At 43.1% G+C, this 22,520-nt stretch overlaps 1 protein-coding gene across 7 annotated transcripts in view; it reads right to left on the reverse strand.

Moving 5' to 3' along the window:
* Positions 1 to 22,520, reverse strand: part of TRAK2 (trafficking kinesin protein 2) — a 76,912-nt gene that overhangs the window by 15,526 nt on the left and 38,866 nt on the right. For 4 of the 7 annotated variants that reach the window (XM_075118070.1, XM_075118073.1, XM_048869637.2 and 1 more), the window contains 4 exons: positions 7,730 to 7,783; positions 6,753 to 6,829; positions 5,804 to 5,920; positions 3,176 to 3,385 (listed from right to left, as the gene is read on the reverse strand). In XM_075118070.1, coding sequence (XP_074974171.1) covers positions 3,176 to 3,385; positions 5,804 to 5,920; positions 6,753 to 6,829; positions 7,730 to 7,783 — 458 coding nt within the window. The remainder of the gene's footprint in view (positions 1 to 3,175; positions 3,386 to 5,803; positions 5,921 to 6,752; positions 6,830 to 7,729; positions 7,784 to 22,520) is intronic. The other 3 variants (XM_075118072.1, XM_075118071.1, XM_048869644.2) reach the window with 1 other exon arrangement.

Here is a 22,520-nt window from a genome sequence, read left to right on the forward strand (position 1 = left end):
TCCTTCCTGCACCCTTCCCTGAGCCTGCCATGCCCTGGCTCCTTCCCCTCCCCCAAGAGACATGGGGAAAGAGGGGGGAGGTGCTGATCAGCAGGGCTGCTGGCAGGTGCAGGGGAGCTGCTGGGGGGCTGCTAGCGTATTACTGTGGCTCTTGGCAATGTACATTGGTAAATTCTGGCTCCTTCTCAGGTGCAGGTTAACCACCCCTGTGCTAGAGCATCGCAGCTAGGGTTACCACATTTCAAGTTCCCAAACAGAGGACACTGCCAGGGATGGGAGTGGGGGAACTGGAGGGGGAGGCATGTACTGAGAGGGAGTATTTGGGGGGTGCTGGAAGGGTGTGTGTACCGGGATGGGGTATTTGGGGGGGGTGTTGGAAGGAGTACCTGTGGCCTCGCACTCGAGGTCATGGGCAGTGTTGCACTACCTGTCATGGTGGCAGGTGCAGGCCAGGGATGCAGTGTCAGCCAGCGCCTCCCTGAAGGCCTCTTCCCCTCCCCAGGGCAGGGAGCCAGGGTCTGGCCTTGTCACCCCTCCCAGCAGGGCTCTGAGACCTCATGGAGGGGCAGGCAGAGAGGCACTTAGTGGCTCTACTTACCTGGTGGGCCGGGCTGGGCAGAATCCAGCAGCTGTGGATGCAGGGCGCAGAGACTGTTTTCCCAGACATTTCCTCTGATTTGAAAAATCTGCCCAGTCAGAGGGCTTGTCTATATTTCAGTGGTAAGTCGACCTAAGTTACGCTACTCCAGTTACGTGAATAACGTAACTGGAGTTGACGTAGCTTAGGTCGACTTGCCCTGGTGTCTACACCACGCTGCATCGATGGGAGATGCTCTGCCGTCAACCTCCCTTACTCTTCTTGGAGCGGTGGATTACCAGAATTGACTGGAGAGTGCTTTAAAATTGATTTAGCGGGTCGACACCCACTGCATTGATTACAGCTGCACCGATCTACTGTTAAGTGCAGACCGGGTCGGAGGATAAAAAAAGAGGTCATGTCCAGGAAAACCTGGAGGTATTGTAACCCTAATCATAGCTAAAATCCCAGATGTTTCTGTCTTCACTAGGCATGCTTCCACATAGACAAGAGCAGGACTTTTCCTTGCAACTGCAGCTTCCCCCAGCCTAGGGCTGTGACTCTCTCATCAATCTACCCATGTCTGCTAGAATGGAACAGGGCTTGGAAATGTACCAAAACCCTACTCTTAAAAAAAGAGAAGTGTGGCAGATTCCAACACACAGTTGGCTCACAGCTCTGGCACCCCCAGCAGGCCTGAGGGGCAGGGTGAGAGGAGAGGACAGCATGACCAACAAGTCTGCAAACTGAATACGGCTTCCAGAGGACGACACCTGGAAGGCCAAACCTGCTGACCCATGAGAAGAAAGCTCCCCAAAAGTCAAGCTGGAAAACCCTATGCCCTCGGATTTTTATTGGTGATGTGGGCACCACTGTCTCGGCTGCTGCAACACACTGAGGTGCACACCTTGGAAATGACAAGCTACCCATAACACTTATACTGCAGGGAGCAGAGCGACAATCAGAAAGAGAATGCCCTAGCAGTGCGGGTGGAATACAAATCGCTCTCTCACAAACAACAAAAGGCTCTTCTTCTGTTTCCTCCAATTGTTAGTCAAGCAAAGTAGTCTGGGAAAAGGAGGTGGCAAGAGGCAGGGGACAAGGTGGCTAGAGGAAAGGAGAAGACTTTTCTCCCCTCTTTCCTCCACCATGGTGCTTACAGCACGGGACCAAGATTTCAGTTCCAAAATACATGCAACTTCAGCCCCGTACTGACACAGGACTTCTTAAAAGGATTTAATATTTTAAATGGAGGGGTTGGGTCAACTTGGAATTTTAAAAATCATGCTATGTACTGCCAAAGATATGATGTTGGTTTAAATCCTGTAAATGTTCTTTGTCTCCCTAAGCTATTCAAAGAATCACAGGGACTCCATCTGCCAAAGTCCAGTAGTTTGACAGGGACTTTTAAAATTTGAGACATTCCACAGGAAGGGAATCCCAGACAGCAGAAGAGACTGCTTTAAAGGAGGTGGGATTGAGTTAATTTTGGTTTCATGATTCAACATTTCTAATGCGACTAATTTACGGGAGAGCAATAGGTTTCTATGGCACAGAGCTAATTTTAAATCTGAAATTAATGACAACTTTCATAATGAGTTGAGAGGTTTGTAGATAATATTGGTGATTGACAAGGGCTTAAGTACATGAAGGGGAAGTCATATAAAGGAGAAAAATAAGGCCTGCAAGAAGACCCAGTTCCCACACGCCCCAGGCCTTAAATTCTGTGACCTGACTAGGTTTTCGGGTGCAAAAGCTGTTGGGAACTACAGCCCTAGGGGTAAAACAAGATCCTTTGCTCACGCCAGTGATAATGGAGCACACCAAAACAAAAGTATATAACCCTTAACTGAGCATCACAAACCTAAGCAATTCCATGATCCTTTTCCTGAACCCCCATCCTCTAGTTCTACTAACCCCAAGTTCATTATATTTTTTCTTAAAAATTGGGCTTTGATCCTGAAAAAATTGTATACATGTGCAAAAAATTAAGGATAAGAATATTCCCATTTAAGTGAATGGGATCACTCATGTGCATAAAGTGAAACACGTGCACAAATCTGTGCATTACTGGGGCTTCAAACTGTAATTTCCTGATCTAGAATACAGACTGACAAACAGTAACTACATAGTCAGATGTCAGCTCAACGGTATTACCAGAAGAACAAACCATCACACAATATTGGATCATACAAATCAGCAAGTCCTGCAGGCCCATGTCATTTGGGTGGGTAGTTAAAGGTGAACCTGTATTATATCACATACCACAGGGAATTTGGGAACAGTTGGATGTAGCAACCTTGCACACTGGCAGAGATGACCTGTGCCTGCCAATAGTGGGGGGAGGGGGGGGAGGAAGAGGGGGAGTGAGGGCATCTGGCTTCTGCCGTGTTACTGAGCATTGTCTCTGCACACTGTATATTACAGAACTTTAAAGACAACTAAGAGTAAAGTGCCAAGTGTGAAGAATGCAGACCTGGGGTGGGATGGTGTATTTACAGTCCTCAGGTACAGAAATCACTCCAGTGAGCATGGAAGCTGGATTTTTATAACACTGTCCTGCAACTTTACATGGCACATACTAAAAATGAAGCGTACCTTTGATCGGAGAGCCAGGTTTTCCTCCTCCAGTTCCCTGAGTTTGTCTTGCAAGACATCCAGCTGCAAAAGACCATGCGACAGGTTGAAGGAGTCATTGAACCGAAGTGGTGTAGAGCAGCTGGAGTCTGTCTCACTTTCCTCAGAAGCAATTGAAACAATACGAAGCAACTCATCTTTCTTCGATAGTTCATGCTGCAGCTGGTTAACCTATGTTTAAAAAGATAATTTGTTTACAAAAAATATACCTAACATTGTAAAGTATTATATTATGTAGCTTCTGAATTCTTGGTACAAAACTTGGTCCAGTTTAAACTGAGGTAAAAACAACCCCAAATATTATGACAAGATTTTTATTTATTTTTATGCTTGAAATTCAGGTTTTGTCTAGCTTTGAAGACTATGCTGCTATAGAGGTAGTGAAATTATGATGTCATAAGAGACTGGAACTAAGAATTTATGTACGAAAAGCCAGGGGAACATAACTATAATGAACTCTAATATGATGAAAGCCAGAAGCTGGAGCCTTGCTGGGGAGCCCGGGATGGGTTCCAGCTTCTGGCCTGGCCTGTGGGGCCTCAGGGTGAAGAGGAGAGATAGGAGACCAGGCCCGTCCACTTTCAAAAAAAGTGGGAGGGCCATGGCCCTTTGGCCCCCCGGCCTCCCCTGTTCCACCGCCCCTTGGTCATATCTTTGAAGTTAGGTGTGTGCAACCTCGCACTTCCAAGTTTGGGTACAAATACCTGATGTGAATACACAAACTAAGTCTTTGAACATACATATGGTCAGTTGTGAACACATATTTGGTATCTGTATGCTGATCTGTGCTTGCAGTTGTGCCCATTTCACTGAAAAATCTGGCCCTGGGATGCACTGGTCACATCAACAAGGGGAAAATGTTTTTGATACAGTTTATAATCCTTTGCATGACCCAACAACCTCTTAGTGCCAACTATCAGTGGACACAGGGGGTGCACAGGATTTTACAGAGATCCCATGGGTGAGGTATATGCATAATAGCTCACCAAAAGATGGCAAGTGAGATCTCTACGGAGACCCAGTAGTCCATTGGTCATCATAATCATTAAAATACATATATGAATAGATAATATTTAAGGAGTTATGTATCTATACTGAAAATTATGTTCTTAAGGTTTCAGAGTTAAGGCAGGTTACCAGGAGGTGACACAGTTTGGACATGTTCCTTTCAGGTTGGAGCTTACAGACACTTATCTACCTGTCTGGTCGCATATGCCTCACAATGCAGGTCTATTTTTATACTGAGCCACAGGCAGGAGAAAAGATTGCAAAATCTTTGAGAGGAAATTCACAGGAGAAAACAAAACAGCAGGGGGTGTCCTGTTTATGACTAAAGACAGGAAATTGTTAGGGTTGAATCTGCGGGTATGAAGAAACACACAGAATCAATCACCAAGGATGCAAGCTAACAGCGTCTTTGTCTTATGAAAGGATGGTCACAGTCAGCCTGTCTGTAAATGCTGCAAGGATTCTGGGTGAGCAATATTCCACAAGATATGGGAGTATCTTGTTAATTAAGTCAAGCCTCTAGAATGTGAGTAACTATTTGTTTTATAAGTGGGCTTGGCGGGATCAATTTTTATTTGTAACTTAAGCGTTGACTGATGATTTCAGCGCACCCAGATGAACCAAGAAAAATATTTCCCATTGATGATGATCAAAAGGTACAGACAAATGCAAAGAAAGAAAATGCTGCTTCAGAACTTGTTAGGGTTTGATTTAAGGCTATTTGCCTTGTATATTTTGACATATACTATCAAACGATGAACTGTAGAGCAACATGGGGGCCTGCCAGGCCTAGACGCAAGTGCCGGTGCTGCCAATGGCCAGAGGAGTTGGGGAGCTGGCCGCAGGGAGGCACAAACAAGGCCTCTTCACACTAAGGGCTGGTGGCAGCAAGGTGCCTCACAGCCCTGGGTATCCCTGGTAAGTGTCATACTTTGGTAACAATTTCATCCTTCATTAGTTCCTCTGTTGAGATGGCAGCACGTGAGACGGATTTGAGCAACAGTGGAAAAAAAAGGTAACACGAGACTGAATAAACAAGGAAAGAAAGATGTGCTTGTGTTTAAAGCATAAGATGGAGGCAGAATCTGGAAGAGATTCCAGGTCTCATGCTACAGACTTCTTCTGCGATCCTGAGCAAGTCACTTCATCTCTTTGGCTGTTTCGTCATCTGTAAAATGGGAATAATACCTCCTACTTCACAAGGGTGTAGGAAACTGAACTCATTGTTTATAAACATACACTGAGTTTCTTCGATTCAGAAATAATAAGATCAGAGGGGACCATTATGATCAGCTCAACTTCCTTGAAAACTATTCTAAGTGTGATGTATTATATTTACAAAACCAACATATCACATTCCCCTTAATGACCACTGTACTGAATTTTCATAGTTGGATATTGGAATGATGCACTTGACTGGAATACTTCAGTTTAGGTAAATACGTTTTTTGTTTGTTTTTTTAAGGATCCCCCTATGGCTGTAGAGTAAATGCAAATACCTGCCTCTACACAGTAAAAAAACAAAAACAAAAACCCTTTACCCTACATATCCCTCATCTCTCTGCTTTAAAAATCACTCACTTGGTCAAAGGCTTGTCCCAGTTGTTCTTCTAGCACTTCATTTTGTTCTGTGAGGGCATGGTTCCGCTTCAGAAGGGCTTGTCCAATCCGAGCTGCTAGCTCCAGGTCCCGATCCCGCTGCTCACAAATACCAGGAAAAAAATCTTTATTTTTGATCAGGCTATATTTAAATTCAACCTAAATTTAAATTCAGCCTAATTAATTTAATATGCTTCTGCCTCATTCACAAAGGCCAAATAATACAGGGTGTGCCCCCAACTCATTTCAAACTGCACTGACAGTGAACTACTGCAGCAATACATGCCAGTGCAGTGTTTCTCAAACTTTAACCATTTGGGATCTAGAATACACACTGGTTTCTTGACATGACTCATCTATTCCCACAATCCTTTGCAACATCAGAGAACTGGGGCACAGTAAAAAAAAGAATTAATTTTGGGTGCTGGAATTTTTTATTGTGGTCCTGGGTAGTTTGATGTGGGGACTTTACAGTCACTATTGAGGCATCATTTTAAAGAGCTGTAAGCACCAGCTCCACAGTCTTTGAAGCACAGCTTCCCTTAGAGTAGAGCATACTTCTGGGAATGGGAGAGGTATGAAGGGGACAGAGTAGAGGTAGCAGAAAGAAGAGAAGGGAAGGAGCAAGTTGCTACCTTCCTCCTCCTCGTCATGGGCTCCCACTAGGTTTGCACGATTTTGCTAAGTTATTTTGTTTCTCAGCTGGTGCAGTTCACTGGGCGCTCTCATGCCCCATGCCCCGCTGTTTGATGTGTCCTGTGCTATTGTGTCTAACAGCTGAAAGGCAAGAGGCATTTCCTTTTCTCCCTCTAAGTGACAACGGATACTCATTGGAGAAACAATGCAGACAGGTGGGTGAACGAAAGCTTGTATCCAAATGTACGGTTAGTTCACTACAAATTAATACAACAGTAAGTGGAGATAACTGTACCTCAGCTAACAGATGTGTGACCATGTCAATGTCATTGTAGGTTTTCGTCATCTGCTCCACTCTGTCTGTGCCGAGAACTGAAAACCAAACCCAGAAACATTCACTGCAGTAGTTTATATACAAGAAGAATACAAGTGGGGGTAGATCTAAAACTTGCATAGATTACCTAACCAGTATGCAACACAGGGATCTTTGAGAGGATTAACAAGCAGGCTAAGAATATTTAGCTTAGGAAGCACTGGAAAGTTTGAGGAAACCCATTTGAGGCAACACATATGAAGCTTGATCCAGGGAGGTGCAATTCCCAGTTAAGTCAGCTGAAGTTGAGGGAGTTCTGCCAGAACCTCTCAGAATTTGGTCCTTACTGAGGTAAGTGGGGGAAAGTCAATTTTCTGGATGAAGCCAAATTATTGAATTATCTGGTTTGCACTGCAGTTGATTGTGGGAGGGGGCAGTCTTGCACACCCCATATGGCTGAGAATGTCTGTGGGCTTTACCCTTGAAACACAAAGAAATCAAGGTGACTGTGTGGTAGTTACAAGCAGGAAGACAGACAAGCCTTAGGGCACGAAGATTGCTGGGACTAATTCATGCAAGTCCCATAATGCATGTGTTTACAGGATCAAGCCCTAAGGTTACATGGGATAAGAGGAAAACACGCATCATTTGCACCTCCAGATTGTCTACTAGTGCAAACTCATTGGAATGGTAACCATTTCTTCTTCGGAAAGCTAATGTCTTAATGAGCTTTTAGATGTTGTTGAAAACTATTACAAATAGTAAGTATTACTGAGAAGTGAAACTGCACTTTCAAAATACTTTAAGCACAGGGTTGAGTCAGGAAGAACTTCTAAAGACTAAGGAGGAATCAATGATAACGAGGATCAAAACAGAACATCAAAAACGTGAAGTACCAGCATCTGCTATCTCCTGTCCTTACAAGAAAAATATGAAAATGGGAAAGAAACCTAAATTACCTTGTGCAAATTTCTGAGATCCAGCCAAAGAGGAGGGGGGAAGTTCACCAAGAGCTAGGATAGCAGAAAATGAAAGACAGAAAAAAGGGCAAGAGAGAGGAAGAGAGCAAAAGAATTAGAATTTAAGAAAACAGATGAGTGTGAATTTGTTTTTCAGTTACTATTGTTAATGCATGCATTTTATATATAAAATCATAACTTCACACTTCTAAAAACCTTCCAAAGGATCCTACAGCTCTTTACAAACAGTAATGAATTACGTTTTTAAAGTATCAGCTTATGTGATACAACCACCAACAGGGGAACTATGCCCTGCACTTGGAGGGGTTGGGTATAGGTGGTGGCTTCAACTCACCAGAGCTTTTCCATTTATAGCTTTCATGATCCGAAGTCATGAAGTCACAAAACAATTAAAGTAGCAATAAAAGTTTAATAGAGCCATGAAACTTTTCCATCAGACATATATTTCTGTGAACCTGTGCTGAAACTACTCCTTGCAAATGGTATTTTTTTTTCTATTAGCAGTCATATCCCCTTTCCTCAAGGAAGTTGGCCATTGCTTGATTTGATTATGTAAGGGGCTTTAAACTAATATTTTTTTAATAAATCAAAATATACACATATAGAATATAGACTATGTCCATTCTGGGCCTCATACTTAATTGTGACACAGGGTTGGAGTAAAGCAGATCTGGTATTCAGTCCGAAAGGAGTAATTATGCAGTGAGTTGCAAAAGAGAGGAGAAAAGGAAAGAATAGCAAAGAGAAGAACAAAGTTGCACTGAATTGTTTTCTAAAACGCTTTCCTAAAAAGTGAAACAAACCAACCCCGTAAATCAAACATTTTTCACCCAAGTAGCTCAGCAGGCATTTACCCCCGGCCCCTACTGCTCTTTCAGTTTCTATTACATGTATATGCTTGTGTGTGTGTGTTCATTCTAGTCTTAGTTCTCTCAATACTGGATATATAGCGTATGTATCTTCCTGTGATCTTATTATGTGCTTTATTCCTCCTTGCTTGTCTCCTTATACCTCCACGACTTCTAGTTCAAATATAACTAGGCTTCCACAAGCATGTCAGCTAGCATGAGTTATGTTTTCGAAGTTATACATTTCTTTATTTATGTACAGAGTTATTTACATACTGTGACAGGGTTGGGCCAGATGGCTACAGGAGAGTAATAGAAGGCAGATATATTAGCCCCAGGTGAAGTAGGTCCCTTTTCCCTGGGTAAGGTAACAGGGAAGGTTCCAGAACAATCAGGAACCTTCTGGAAACAATTAAGACAGACAGGTTGATTAGAACACCTGCAGCCAATCAAGAAGCTGCTAGAATCAATTAAGGCAGGCTAATCAGGGCACCTGGGTTAAAAAGGAGCTCACTTCAGTTTTTGGTGCGCGTGTGAGGAGTTGGGAGCAAGAGGCAGTAGGAGCTGAGAGTGAGAACGCGGACTGTTGGAGGACTGAGGTGTACAAGCATTATCAGACACCAGAAGGAAGCTCCTATGGGGAGCATAAAGAAGGTGTTGGGAGGAGGCCATAGGGAAGTAGCCCAGGGAGCTGTAGCTGTTGCACAGCTGTTCCAGGAGGCACTCTAGACAGCTGCATTCCACAGGGCCCTGGGCTGGACCCCTGAGTAGAGGGCGGGCCCGGGTTCCCCCCAAATCCTCCCAACTCCTAGTCAGACACAGGAGGAGTCAACCAGGACTGTGTCTTCAGAAAAACAGCCAAGCTAAGGGCTGCCGTGAAGCTCCAAGGCGAGCAAATCCGCCAGTAAGTGCAAGACCCACCAAGGTAGAGCAGGAACTTTGTCACAATACATACTTATGGATTGAACAATGCATATATCGTTTCCAATGATCCTATGATCATATGAAATACACAAGTGCTCCTATGCCTCCGATGTATGTACACACACAAAAAAAACATCTAGTCTGCAACCCACCATGTACATTACACACGACAAATCACTAGGAATCATTAAGATATAATAATGTCTGTAGCACATCCCTGTACAACGGACCCCCCCACAAAAAACAACCCCCAACAGGAAAACAGGGAAAAGACAATTTGCAGCCCAAAGACATTTTTCTTTTCCCTGACACACTATACCTGCTTAGGACACATCATGCCAGGCATATTTTCAAAGGCAAGTTCAGAGAAAAGCAGAGCTCTCATTTAACCTCTCTTGTTTAAAAGCCTTTAAAGTACCTTTGACAAAAATATTAGCTAATTATTCACTTCCTGACAGAAATTATTAATAATTTGCTGCAGTCAGTACTTTTATTCTGTTTTGTATTGGTTTTTTGGGAACTCTGAACTTATTGCTATGTAAATTACAAATTGTGTTTCTGAGCAAGACAGAATCAGAAAAGCTTCCTTATCAAATGACAAATATTCACCATCTTCTTAGCAAGATATGCATTCAACAGGTGGGATTTGCTCTACCACTTTAACAAGAGTTGCTCGTATTTACTGAAAGGAGAAGAGACTCCAAAGCAGGGGTAAGTAAATAGGCAGACTGCGGGCCAAATCCAGACCGCCAGATGCTTTTGAACGGACCACAAAAATCTTTTTATTTACTCATTATTATTATTTTCTCTGGAGTCTGGACCTTGACTATATCTTGACCAAGAAATTTGGACCTTGCCAAAAAATAACTGACGACCCCTGCTCCAAAGCCTCATTTTGCTCACTAGTCTCGATGATTCATGTGATTCATGATTCACCCACACACAAGCTTCAGCCATTGCAGATGAAAGAGCATAAGCAGCTCTGTTTTGGTAGATGTTCCTACTATACTTCATTTTAATCAAATCTGGTCAGTGTCCTAATCAGTACTCACCCTTCTTAGTGAAGGTTTACATTCAGTACATGGTTGCTATATCCAGGCCATTTTGGGATTTCCATCCTGCCCACAAATATAGATTACCCTGGTAACTGATAATTTATGGAGAGAGAATGGCTTTGGTGCTTTGCTCCACATTCTCAATATTTCCAGACAGTTTAGGACCACGATCACATAGTTTGCTGCACTTTCCACTCTCTCTCTCTCTCACACACTCACCTTGCATAGCGAATGCTGTAAGCAACTCTTCATTTTGATTAGTGTCCTTGTAATCGAGTGCCATATTGCTGTCTCCATTCACATATACAAAGTAGATGTGAAAAAAGATGCTTTGTAGCAGAGGATTACTAAACTGGCATCTCCTGTTGCAGCACAGAGTCTTCTTGCAGCTCACTGAAAAGCACTCCTCAGTATGTACTCAGTGGTTTATTAGAGAAACATGCTTTCAGGCAGCAGGGGCCATAAAAAGGAGGAGCTTAACAGCAATAATCTAGGGTTTTCCCTAGATTAGGGTGTAACGCGATACAGACATTGGGAATTGGCCTGCATTATGTGCTTCAGAAGCTTTATCAATCACATTTTCTTTCCTACAAGCACAAGACAAAAGCTTTAACCGCAAACTTATCAGAAATGAGCTGGTATAGAATTATGGAAATCAAACATAGCAAATGCTTAGCTATTATGTAGCAGGGCGCTCTACAACTAGATTACACTTCAAAGATGTACTCATACTTTGCTTTCATAATATACATGCAACAAAACACCCCTCAAGGATAGGATGATTGTAATCTCTCTCTCGTCCTCAGTCTGCTCTAACATACAGAAGAGACAAGGTGGGTGAGGTAATATCTTTTATTGGACCAACATACAGAAAGCAATATATGTTTGCATTTCAGTGTGCTTGATTCTTTCCCACTGATATGTGACTAGACAAGGTATAGTTGGGTTCTACTAGGAATCACTTTGCACTGGATGAGTTGATTAAACTAGATGGAATAATCCAAAGGGATATGTTCAATATAAAGACCATCATTCCTCCTTTAATCTCCTCCTTCAGACTCATCTCTTCTGATTTATGTCCAGACACAGATATTTATGTCCTAATGGTAATCAGTCTGAGCTCCAGTATTCCCCGATGCATTAAGTTTTAGAATTCTGCCCAGTATACAATACCTTGTCTCAGACTTATCTGTGATGTTCACAGTGGACAAGGTATTACATTTACATATGGCTTGTCTGCACTGTAATGAGTTCTACAAGGGTGTGATTTCTAATGCACAATAACGTGTTGTGATTCAGGGAGGAGTTCCTCGGCCGGGGAAGAAGACGATTTAGTAGGATCTGGGCAAGGATCTTCCCAGTGATGGAGAGGAGGGCAATACCATTGTAGTTCCTGCACAAAGATTTGTACCCTTTCTTGAATATTGAAACAATGTTGGCGTTCTTAAAGTCAGGTGGAATTTCTTCACAGGTCCAGATTTTGTCAAGGAGTTGGCAAAGTTTATGCTGGAGCCTTGTTCCACCAACTTTAAAAACCTCAGATGGGATGCCATCTGGGCCTGGTGCCTTGTGATTTTTTTGTCTGGGTGATGGCATGCTGACTTCCTCAGAAGATGGGGGATCAGCAAGGTGTTCCATTGTCGAGTGTTGTGGAATATACTCTATGGTGTCTTCAGAGATCGTGGATTCGCTGTTTAGTAGGCTCTCAAAGCATTGTTTAATGGCCGCATTATCCTTGAGAAGGATGGAGCCGTTCTGGGAACGTAAAGGGGTTGAGTGTTTGGCCCATATACAGCTTCTCATGTCATCCTAGTCTACGAAACCCTGAATCTCAGCGGCCTTCTTTTGCCACCACTCAGTTTGGATGTCACTTAGCCTCCTTTGACTTTGAGCAGGTGATAAGCCTCATGTTTTCATTGGTTAGAGGAATCATTTTGCCAGTCACAGAATGCAGTTCTTTTCTATTGAATTAATGCTAGGATTTCCTTGTTGTTTTTGCCAAACCAGTCTTGGTGCAAATGGGTGGAATATCTTATAGTTTCAGCACATGCACTGTGAATGGTGTTTTTAAGTTGATCCCAGTGCTTTTGAACGTCAGTGACATCATCAGGCAAGTTAGAGAGTTTCTCAGACAGGTGTTGCTGGAACATTTCGCAGCTGGCTTGGTCCTGAAGTGCTTTCACATTGTACTGCTTTCACTTAGTCTTTGGGTGTTTGTGGTGTGGTGGAGCGAGCTGCAGGTACATGACTAACCTTACTAATCGATGGTTTGTGTAACAGTGATCTGTACCTCTCGTGGCTTGTGTTACATAGACATCAGCGTAATCTTGAGCTCTGACTATAACCTAGTCAAGGAGATGCCAGTGTTTGGACCAAGGATATTTCCAGGTGGTCTTAAATTTGTTACTCTGCCTAAAGATGGTATTTGTGATGAACAGATCATGCTCCACAGATTTGGTGAGGAAGAGAATACCATTGGGGTTTACATTTCCTACTCCTTTGCGTATTGTGCTGCTCCAGAGTTGGGAGTCCTGTCCGACTCTGGCATTGAAATCTCCCAGGAGGATGAGTTTGTCTGCCTTACATGTGGCTGTGAGGACCATATCAAGAGTGCTATAAACCTGCTCCTTGTCGTCTTCCTCATCAAATGTTGGGGTGTATGCACTGATGATCGTGGCATATTGGTTATTGCTGAGCTTGAGCCAAAGAGTCATGAGATGCTCGTTGATCCCCATGGGAATCTCATTTTTGATGGCAAAGCCAATCCCGTGAATGCATCTCTCTTCAGGTGGCTTTCCTTTCCAAAAGAACGTGTAGCCACCTCCATTCTCTTTTAGTTGGCCCTCAGGCACTGTCTCACTAAGAGCTGTAATGTCAATGTTGAGTCTTGCCAATTCTCTGGCAATTATGGCAGTTCTTCTTTCTGGGCATTCAATGTGCTGAGAGTCCATAAGGGTGCAGACATTCCAGGTGGCGAAATTCATTGTCTTATATCTTTTGTTTTGGCTACGGAGTTGAGTGATCCCACTGGATGCGGCCATCCAGTTGGAAGAATGTTAGCCTATGTTTGGGGTACCTTTTCTATCCCCCTCCCCATTTGGGGTGAGCAGAAGGGATCTTAAAAAAGGTCCGCTCATTCATAGCTACTGCTACTGAAAGGCACTTCTGTCTCATCCAAGCACAAGATGACCGTCACACGGCTGCCGCCTGCGTACAGATTTGTGATTAAAGACTCCCAGAGATCACTGCTCCTGTCGTCAGGGCTTTGTGCGGGTGAGAGGCCTTTGGCAGAGGCCTGCACATGAAATCTTTTAACGTGGGGAAACCGGTGCACAGATGGTGTGTGACCACACGAGACTTGGCAGGAGGAAAACCCTGGCCCAGTGGCAAAGAGATCCAAGACAACCAAGGGCCTCCCTCCTGCTGCAGCCCTCATCTGCCTTTTAGCTGCAGAGTATTAAAAGGTCTTCTATATGTGCCTGATCCACCGTTGGGGGTCTTGTGAAGTTTGGACAATTAGCCAGGAGCCTGGCCTGAGACCTTCTTGCCAAGGGGGATCCCACTAGGAGTACGAAAGCTCCGGACTATGCCGCTCTGAGGGTCTTAAGCCAGTGTGGCTTCAGGCCATCCTGATGCACAACTGATATGATCTTCGTGGGCACAACAGATTCAGGAGAAGTACAGAGAGCAACACCAGGAACTGTTCATGGCATTCATCAAGCTAACCAAGGCCTCTGACTCTATCAATAGTGATGCCCTATGAAAGGTGTTGTGTACGTTTGCCTGCACACAGAAATACATTTCCATCATCAGACTACTCAATGATGAGTTGACTGCCATTATTCTGTGCAACGGCTCAGAGACCGAACCATTCATCATTCGCACTGGTGTCAAGCAGGGCTGTCATTGCTCCAACACTCTGTTAGGGGGCTTATTCCTTCACCCACTTACTTCCCTGGTCCTTCTTGCATGAGCAGAAAGCAACAATACCCAAAGTCCAAAGGTGCAAACAATTCGATGTTTATTGGGGTGAACTTCCAGCAAGCATGATTCCAGTTTCCTTCCTTAGTGTCCCCCTCCCCAGCTCTGACACCACAGAGGCTTACCTGTGTCCCTGTTCCCATTTCCCCACCCCCATTCCCTGTTCCCATTTCCCCCTTTAGCAAAACATGATTCCAATTTCCCCACCCTCACCCCCATTCCCCGTTCCCATTTCCCCCACACCTCCACCCACTTCCTGATTGACTGCAGACTATATAGTAAAACTTGAGTTCTGCTTAGCTATACCTTAACCAATCATTTTCCTGAAATTTAACTAACCAATCCTAACATATTGTAACATGATTAGCTAACCAATTATATCCCACCACCTTAATTAGTTTACACCCAGCAAAATTAATTATACAGCAGACCGAAACAATCACAGAACCAGACAGAGATTATACAGACAAACAATAGCAAAGTGGGAACTATAATGACAAAACAATACAGAAGTGAGGATTTCACATCCCAGCTATTGATAAGTGAGTTCTTGCCAGACAAGATGCTATCAAACTAAGTTTCCTTTTACATTTTCTAGGCACTTCCCTTTCTCTGGAGGCGATAGGCACTATCAGGACAGGATTGTATTCCTAACAGCCCAATAGCACCTTATTTCAATGTGACTAGTTTGGAATGTGAGGAGGTGACCGGTCGCTTCCCAGCTTATGGCTGCCTCTGTTGCTTAGCTAAAGATCTTAGCCTAAGCACAGGGCCTCAGACCGTCACAGTAAGAGAAGGACCTTCTGCTGGCAGACAGTGATTTTGATTCTTTCTTTTATACCTCTAACTAGTCAAGTGATAAGAATATACCTAAATTCTTAGAGTATAGGCCTTTACAGACAGGCCTGAATATCTATATCCTAACACACTCTTCTCCATTTACCTTACTGTGATCCAGATTCTCATCCATGAGTGCCTTTCTGATGGAACTGGGATTGAGCATCATATAGACCGTCAACTCCACAATCTCCGACATTTCCAAACAAAAATCTAAGATCACAAGAATTGGAATCACTGACCTTCAGTATGCAGATGACTGCGTCATTCTCTCTTTCACACACACACACAGGGTGACCTAAATCTTTTTGCAGATGCCTATCGCAGCCTGGGTCTCTCTCTCAACATTGGGAAAACCAAGGTACTCTACCAGCCCTCACCTGCACAAACTATTCTTTGTACTCCACTAATTACCATCAGCAGGACCATTTTCCATACCTTGGCAGCCACTTCTCCCAAACAGCCAGCATTGACACAGAAATTGAATACAGGATCCACTGTGCCAGCACATCCTTTGGAAGACTACTTAGCTGAGTCTTCAACGACAGAGATCTGCAAACAGGCACGAAGATCCTGGCTTACAAGGCTGTGGTTATCCTCACCCTTCTCTATGGGTGAGAGACCTGGGTAACCTACAGATGACATCTCAAGTGGCTGGAGTGGTTCCAGCCGCGCTGCCTCAGGAGGATTCTCAGGATCAGCAGGGAAGACCGACGCACTAACATCAGCGTTCTCTCTGCAGCCAACATGAGCAGTATAGAGGCACAGGTCATGAAACACCAACTCTGCTGGACTGGCCACTATGTACAGTGGTGCCACACCATACACCAAGCCACAGCTCACTTTGAAGAGAACAGATGTACTCATGGGACAGAGAAGCTACAAAGGAGCTGTCCCACCTGTCACTTCTGTGGGAAAATCTGCAGGGCACATATTGGGCTCCTCAGCCACTTAAAAACCTGCCAATGAACCTCCATGGCAGACATCATCCTTGCATCGAGGGATAGCTGAAGAAGAACGTGTTGCACATTAATTTGTCCTGTAGACCCAGCTGGTGAACACTAAAGATTCCTTAGCGTGCTCTAAGATAGTTTATAGCATTAACATGTAGTTAGTATGCATCAGCTGTGTCTACACAGACTAATTCAAGTGCAACACATTAGTGTGCTTTAGACAACACATCCTTGTGAAACTCATTACCCCAATATGTAGACACGCCCATAGCGTTAAATGTCCAGTGTTAAAATCAGTATTTATACAATGATACTAGGATCTAAACTACTGTTAGTGTATTGGGCCCAATATACTTTAGAACTGTTATTTTTACAGGAACAAAAGTAATACTGACTTGAAGATGGTCTCAGAAGAACCATCTCAGCTAGCATACGGAAGCTCTTTTGAGGAGGTCTAGAAAAAGCTGAAAGCATATTGCAAAGATTGGCTTGTACTTTTTACTACACTGAGTAGGTCAGATTCTGCTCCCCATACACTGATATAAATCTGGAATAATTTCATTAAGGTCAATTCAGTTACTCAGGATTTACACAAGTATAACAGATTAGAATATAAGAAAAGGAGTACTTGTGGCACCTTAGAGACTAACCAATTTATCTGAGCATAAGCTTTCGTGAGCTACAGCTCACTTCATCGGATGCATACTGTGGAAAGTACAGAAGATCTTTTTATACACACAAACCATGAAAAAATGGGTGTTTACCACTACAAAAGGTTTTCTCTCCCCCCACCCCACTCTCCTGCTGGTAATAGCTTATCTAAAGTGATCACTCTCCTTACAATGTGTATGATAACCAAGGTGGGCCATTTCCAGCACAAATCCCGGGTTTAACAAGAACGTCCGGGGTGAGGGGGGGGGGATAGGAAAAAACAAGGGGAAATAGCTTACCTTGCATAATGACTTAGGCTTGACTAGAGACTATGAGTGGCTAAGTTAATTGTATCCAATTTGCAAATGAATTCCAATTCAACAATCTCTCGCTGGAGTCTGGATTTGAAGTTTTTCTGTTGTAATATCGCAACTTTCATGTCTGTAATCGCGTGACCAGAAAGATTGAAGTGTTCTCCGACTGGTTTATGAATGTTATAATTCTTGACATCTGATTTGTGTCCATTTATTCTTTTACGTAGAGACTGTCCAGTTTGACCAATGTACATGACAGAGGGGCATTGCTGGCACATGATGGCATATATCACATTGGTGGATGTACAGGTGAACGAGCCTCTGATAGTGTGGCTGATGTTATTAGGCCCTGTGATGGTGTCCCCTGAATAGATATGTGGGCACAGTTGGCAACAGGCTTTGTTGCAAGGATAGGTTCCTGGGTTAGTGGTTCTGTTGTGTGGTATGTGGTTGCTGGTGAGTATTTGCTTCAGGTTGGGGGGCTGTCTGTAGGCAAGGACTAGCCTGTCTCCCAAGATTTGTGAGAGTGTTGGGTCATCCTTCAGGATAGGTTGTAGATCCTTAATAATGCGTTGGAGGGGTTCTAGTTGGGGGCTGAAGGTGACGGCTAGTGGCGTTCTGTTATTTTCTTTGTTAGGCCTGTCCTGTAGTAGGTGACTTCTGGGAACTCTTTTGGCTCTATCAATCTGTTTCTTCACTTCCGCAGGTGGGTACTGTAGTTGTAAGAATGTTTGATAGAGATCTTGTAGGTGTTTGTCTCTGTCTGAGGGACTGGAGCAAATGCGGTTGTATTGCAGAGCTTGGCAGTAGACAATGGATCGTGTGGTGTGGTCAGGGTGAAAGCTGGAGGCATGTAGGTAGAAATAGCGGTCAGTAGGTTTCCAGTATAGGGTGGCACAGACACACCCCTGGAACCTCGACCTGGGATATTCTATCTACTACCCAAGATCCATAAACCTGGAAATCCTGGGCGCCCCATCATCTCAGACATTGGCACCCTGATAGCAGGATTGTCTGGCTATGTAGACTGCCTCCTCAGGCCCTACGCTACCAGCACTCCCAGCTACCTTCAAGACACCACTGACTTCCTGAGGAAACTACAGTCCATCAGTGATCTTCCTGATAACACCATCCTGGCCACTATGGATGTGGAAGCCCTCTACACCAACATTCCACACCAAGATGGACCACTATCCCCGATAATGTCATGGCTAACCTGGTGGCTGAACTTTGTGACTTTGTCCTTACCCATAACTACTTTACATTTGGGGACAATGTATACCTTCAAATCAGCGGCACTGCTATGGGTACCCGCATGGCCCCACAGTATGCCAACATTTTTATGGCTGACTTAGAACAACGCTTTCTCAGCTCTCGTCCCCTAACGCCCCTACTCTACTTGCGCTATATTGATGACATCTTCATCATCTGAACCCATGGAAAAGAAGCCCTTGAGGAACTCCACCGTGATTTCAACAATTTCCATCCCACCATCAACCTCAGCCTGGTCCAGTCCACACAAGAGATCCACTTCCTGGACACTACAGTGCTAATAAACGATGGTCACATAAACACCACCCTATACCAGAAACCTACTGACCGCTATTCCTACCTACATGCCTCCAGCTTTCACCCTGACCACACCACACAATCCATTGTCTACAGCCAAGCTCTGCGATACAACCGCATTTGCTCCAACCCCTCAGACAGAGACAAACACCTACAAGATCTCTGTCAAACATTCTTACAACTACAGTACCCACCTGCGGAAGTGAAGAAACAGATTGATAGAGCCAAAAGAGTTCCCAGAAGTCACCTACTACAGGACAGGCCTAACAAAGAAAATAACAGAACGCCACTAGCCGTCACCTTCAGCCCCCAACTAAAACCCCTCCAACGCATTATTAAGGATCTACAACCTATCCTGAAGGATGACCCAACACTCTCACAAATCTTGGGAGACAGGCTAGTCCTTGCCTACAGACAGCCCCCCAACCTGAAGCAAATACTCACCAGCAACCACATACCACACAACAGAACCACTAACCCAGGAACCTATCCTTGCAACAAAGCCCGTTTCCAACTGTGCCCACATATCTATTCAGGGGATACCATCACAGGCCTAATAACATCAGCCACACTATCAGAGGCTCATTCACCAGCACATCCACCAATGTGATATATGCCATCATGTGCCAGCAATGCCTCTCTGTCATGTACATTGGTCAAACTGGACAGTCTCTACTTAAAAGAATAAATGGACACAAATCAGATGTCAAGAATTATAACATTCATAAACCAGTCGGAGAACCCTTCAATCTCTCTGGTCACGCGATTATAGACATGAAAGTTGCGCTATTACAACAGAAAAACTTCAAATCCAGACTCCAGCGAGACTGTTGAATTGAAATTCGTTTGCAAATTGGATACAATTAACTTAGGCTTGAATAGAGACTGGGAGTGGCTAAGTCATTATGCAAGGTAAGCTATTTCCCCTTGTTTTTTCGTACCCCGCCCCCCAGACGTTCTTGTTAAACCCGGGATTTGTGCTGGAAATGGCCCACCTTGATTATCATACACATTGTAAGGAGAGTGATCACTTTAGATAAGCTATTACCAGCAGGAGAGTGGAGTGGGGGGAGAGAAAACCTTTTGTAGTAGTAAACACCCATTTTTTCATGGTTTGTGTGTATAAAAAGATCTTCTGTACTTTCCACAGTATGCATCCGATGAAGTGAGCTGTAGCTCACGAAAGCTTATGCTCAGATAAATTGGTTAGTCTCTAAGGTGCCACAAGTACTCCTTTTCTTTTTGCGAATACAGACTAACACGGCTGTTACTCTGAAACCTGAGATTAGAATATAACTTTTGGCTTTATTAATGGCTGCACCTTTCCTGCTTTATTCTTTTCAGAACCCTATCTAAAATGTGCATTTGACTCTTTGATGTAACTAACACTCATTAGTAGTTCCTTCTTGTGTTTGTGTTATTGTGGAATTGTATGCAACTCCTCTGGGAGACTGACTAATGCAATCTCTGGGAAGGATTAGGAACTTCAAAGCACCAAAAATACAATACATATGAAGTGGATTTACTAGGAAATACTTGGGATAAGGAGAACACAAATGATCCACCTCAGAGTCTATCGTTTTAAAGCTGGCCTTGAGAAAAACCCATTCTCTATTAATTACCAGCTTCTGGAAACTCCAGATCAAAGATCCCTGAACTATATAAAGGATGGACTCAACTCTTCATGAGTGTGATAGTTCTGAGATGAGGCTGTAATGCAGTGGTCTCCAACCTTTTTACACCCAAGATCATTTTTTGAATTTAAGGGCAGCCCCGCCCTGCTCATTCCACCCCCCCCCCCCATCTGTAGGGGTTGGTATGTCTCTCAGAATCCACTGCCTGTTACTCTGAGCCAGTCTCTGCATCAAGAAAATGATAAAGTAAATAAATACAATTTGCAACTCTCCTTGAAAGTGTCCAGAGTTCAACAGGTGTGCCAGTCATTAATGACAGGATTACTTATTGTGTGTAATGGTTTTCTTTTTAATTCCTGTAGGGTGCCTAGTGACCACTGTAGGGACAAATCCTAACAATAAAAATATACAAAAACATCCAGGCTACATGGAACTCTAAATCCTAAAATGGAGTATCTCTTCTTAATAACAATAATTCATCTTCCTTGGATGGAGTTTCACTGTATTTATTAAGGAATGCATTATTTTGAAAACTACAAGAGTATTTCTACAGTAACTCCAAAAATCTCTCTCCTGATCAGATTACATTTTTCCTTCTAGAAGGGATATTTTTCTTTGAATTTCCTTTTTTTAAGATTTCAGTAAAAATAGTACCCACTCTATTGCCTCGATTACAATCAGTTAATAGAACAATTAACTTTCTGAGGGGTTTTTATTTTGTTTTAAAAGCTTTGCATCTTACTCTGAAGGCTACGAATTCAGTCTCTGATGGACTGCTCAAAGGGCCTCGTGTGTGAGAACACTTTGATACTGAAAAACTGCACTTTCAGACACTGAAAACAAAAGTACCTCAGTAAAGATTGTAAAGTTGTTTTCAAATCTAAGTGAACTGTGTGGCCTCAATTTTTTCTGGGCTCAGAGGCAAGAACACACCCTATTGATATACAGCAGTGTGCTTTAAGGTGATAGTAAAGCTTTCACTTTACTTGTTTTTTAACTTTGCTTATCAGAAAACTAGGGCAATAAAACAGTCTAGTCAATATTTAAACATCTGACACATTTAGACAGAATTCTGAACTGAACCGTTGAGTCAGAGAACAAAATTCTGTTTAGATTGTGGGACATCATCTCAAGCCAAATTCAGATGATAATTCCCTTTTATTACTATACTCCCTAGGAGGAAACCCACAGACTAATGACAAAATCTTCTTAGTGCAGGCATGTACAAGGAAAATTTGTTTCACAGTGAATATTATATTATGTCCAAACACAATATTAACCCCTACTAAAAGCTACTTTCTTCCAGTTGCTGTATGAGAAGTCATTTGATTTCCCTATTTTCCTGGGGAAAATATGTACCTTGTGCCCCTACCAATTCATCAAAATACTCAAAGATTCTCCCACCCCCACATTCAATCCTTTTGGCAGCCTACTATGCCATTTCATTTTAAAAAATTCAAATTCAAACTCTTCAAGAATGCTCTATGACTGGGCCATTTTCTCCCTGAAAAATTGCCAGCTTTACTATCAGGATTGATGGGAAGTAGGGCTGTCGATTAATTGCACTTAACTCACGTGATTAACGCAAAAAGTTAATCGCGATAAAAATATTAATCGCACTGTTAAACAATAGAATACCAATTGAAATTTATTAAATATTTTTGGATGTTTTTCTACATTTTCAAATATATTGATTTCTATTACAACACAGAATACAAAGTGTACAGTGCTCACTTTATATTATTTTTTATTACAAATATTTGCACTGTAAAATAAAATACTATTTTTCAATTCACCTCATGCAAGTACTGTAGCACAATCTCTTTATTGTGAAAGTGTAACTTACAAATGTAGATTTTTTTTTTTTTACACATAACTGCACTCAAAAACAAAACAATGCAAAACTTTGGAGCCAACAAGTCCACTCAGTCCTAATTCTTGTTCAGCCAATCACTAAGACAAACAAGTTTGCTTACATTTATGGAAGATAATGCTGCCTGCTTC

Source organism: Caretta caretta, chromosome 11, assembly GCF_965140235.1.
Source record: "Caretta caretta isolate rCarCar2 chromosome 11, rCarCar1.hap1, whole genome shotgun sequence".
NCBI classification, from domain to species: domain Eukaryota; kingdom Metazoa; phylum Chordata; order Testudines; family Cheloniidae; genus Caretta; species Caretta caretta.